At 35.8% G+C, this 1,399-nt stretch overlaps 1 protein-coding gene across 1 annotated transcript in view; it reads right to left on the minus strand.

The window, feature by feature from the left end:
• Positions 1-1,392, minus strand: part of LOC100635511 (uncharacterized) — a 9,389-nt gene extending 7,997 nt beyond the window's left edge. Inside the window, exon 1 of the mRNA XM_003383528.2 lies at positions 941-1,392. Coding sequence (XP_003383576.2) covers positions 941-1,034 — 94 coding nt within the window. The 5' untranslated portion in view covers positions 1,035-1,392. The remainder of the gene's footprint in view (positions 1-940) is intronic.
• Between the last annotated feature and the right edge of the window lie 7 nt (positions 1,393-1,399).

Here is a 1,399-nt window from a genome sequence, read left to right on the forward strand (position 1 = left end):
CATTAGTAGTTGAGGGTGGGCTGCTGATCTCAGAGGAGGGTGCAGGATCAATAGGAGTTGGCATAATAGTAGTTGTAACTGATGGAGAATCTACAGTGTAATTTGTAAGTGATAGCTTTATATGGAATTATTGATAGTATACCTTGACAGTTTTGAAGGCACAACTGCATGGGGAACATACCAAATCCTAAACTATCAAGTGATGGAATTGAGCTGACTGCTCCTGTTCCATTGAATAAATAGATAACATATTTACACGTGTTAAGATCAAGGTCTTGATTCTTATCAGGACTGATTATTGGACGAGTGAAGTTAACTGTGAGGAAGCCACCGCTTAATGAAGCACTTGTATATTGAAGATTTTGTTCTGTGTCTAACATATTACTGGCTACATTTGGAACCCATCTACAGAAATAATAGAAAAAATTTCAACTAGCTACATCTAATCTGGTTCATTGCTACCATTATGGGTTAGTTTAAGCTATATTAGTGATTGATCTAATCAAGTCAAACCACTGTGTACTTCAACTGAATAGCCACAATAGTAAACAAATGGGAATTTGTCATATAATTCTGGGTAATGCCAAATAGATCAACATTAATGCCAAACATTTTACATTAATTAAAATTAAGAAGGTAATGAAAGATTTGCTCAATGTAGCATAAAACTGATCTAACGAACCATAAAGTTATTTAGGAGGATAATTACTTTACCTGTCTTGTACAAAAGAAACTGCTCCATTATCTCCAGCATATACAGCATCAACATTAGCCTATTGATAAATAATGTAATTGTTACTTATTCTAAAACTCACCAAACTTAATACAGAGGTTACGAGTTGGTTAGAGAAAGCCAAAGCAGTATATTGAGTTTCAGTAGAAGGAGCAGTGTATATAAAGTTGACAGTGTTGCTATCAATCACAGTCCACTCAAGGGTAACTTGCTGTGTCTCATTAGTAAAGTTTCCTGAACACTGAGCTAGAGAAATAGTAAAGAGACCAGCTAGAAGAAAGAGCTTTAGTAGTCCTTGCATTTTGGTTGTGAATCCGTCTTCTGCCCACAATATAGATCTATGCCACAATCTACAATCCCACCCACCAGTCTAAATTAAATAATTAATTTATATCTACAACAACTGCATAAACATTACTATCAGTTCTCAAAACAAAGTTCAAGGATTGAAAACAATTTAAATGTTCAGTCTACATTGTATTAAACATAAAGAACTATGACAACAGCAATCATGATAAGCAAAACTGAAGCAAACATTCCTGCACTAGCTCCACTGGGAGTACTAGTGGGAGTAGCAGTAGGAGTAGCACTCACACCACTGGATCCGCTGCTAAATGAGGGGGAACTTTGAACAGATGTTGTACTAATTGTCACAGCACCAGTTGA

The sequence above is a fragment of the Amphimedon queenslandica genome, unplaced genomic scaffold (genome assembly GCF_000090795.2).
Source record: "Amphimedon queenslandica unplaced genomic scaffold, v1.1 AMPQUscaffold_13509, whole genome shotgun sequence".
Classification (NCBI taxonomy): domain Eukaryota; kingdom Metazoa; phylum Porifera; class Demospongiae; order Haplosclerida; family Niphatidae; genus Amphimedon; species Amphimedon queenslandica.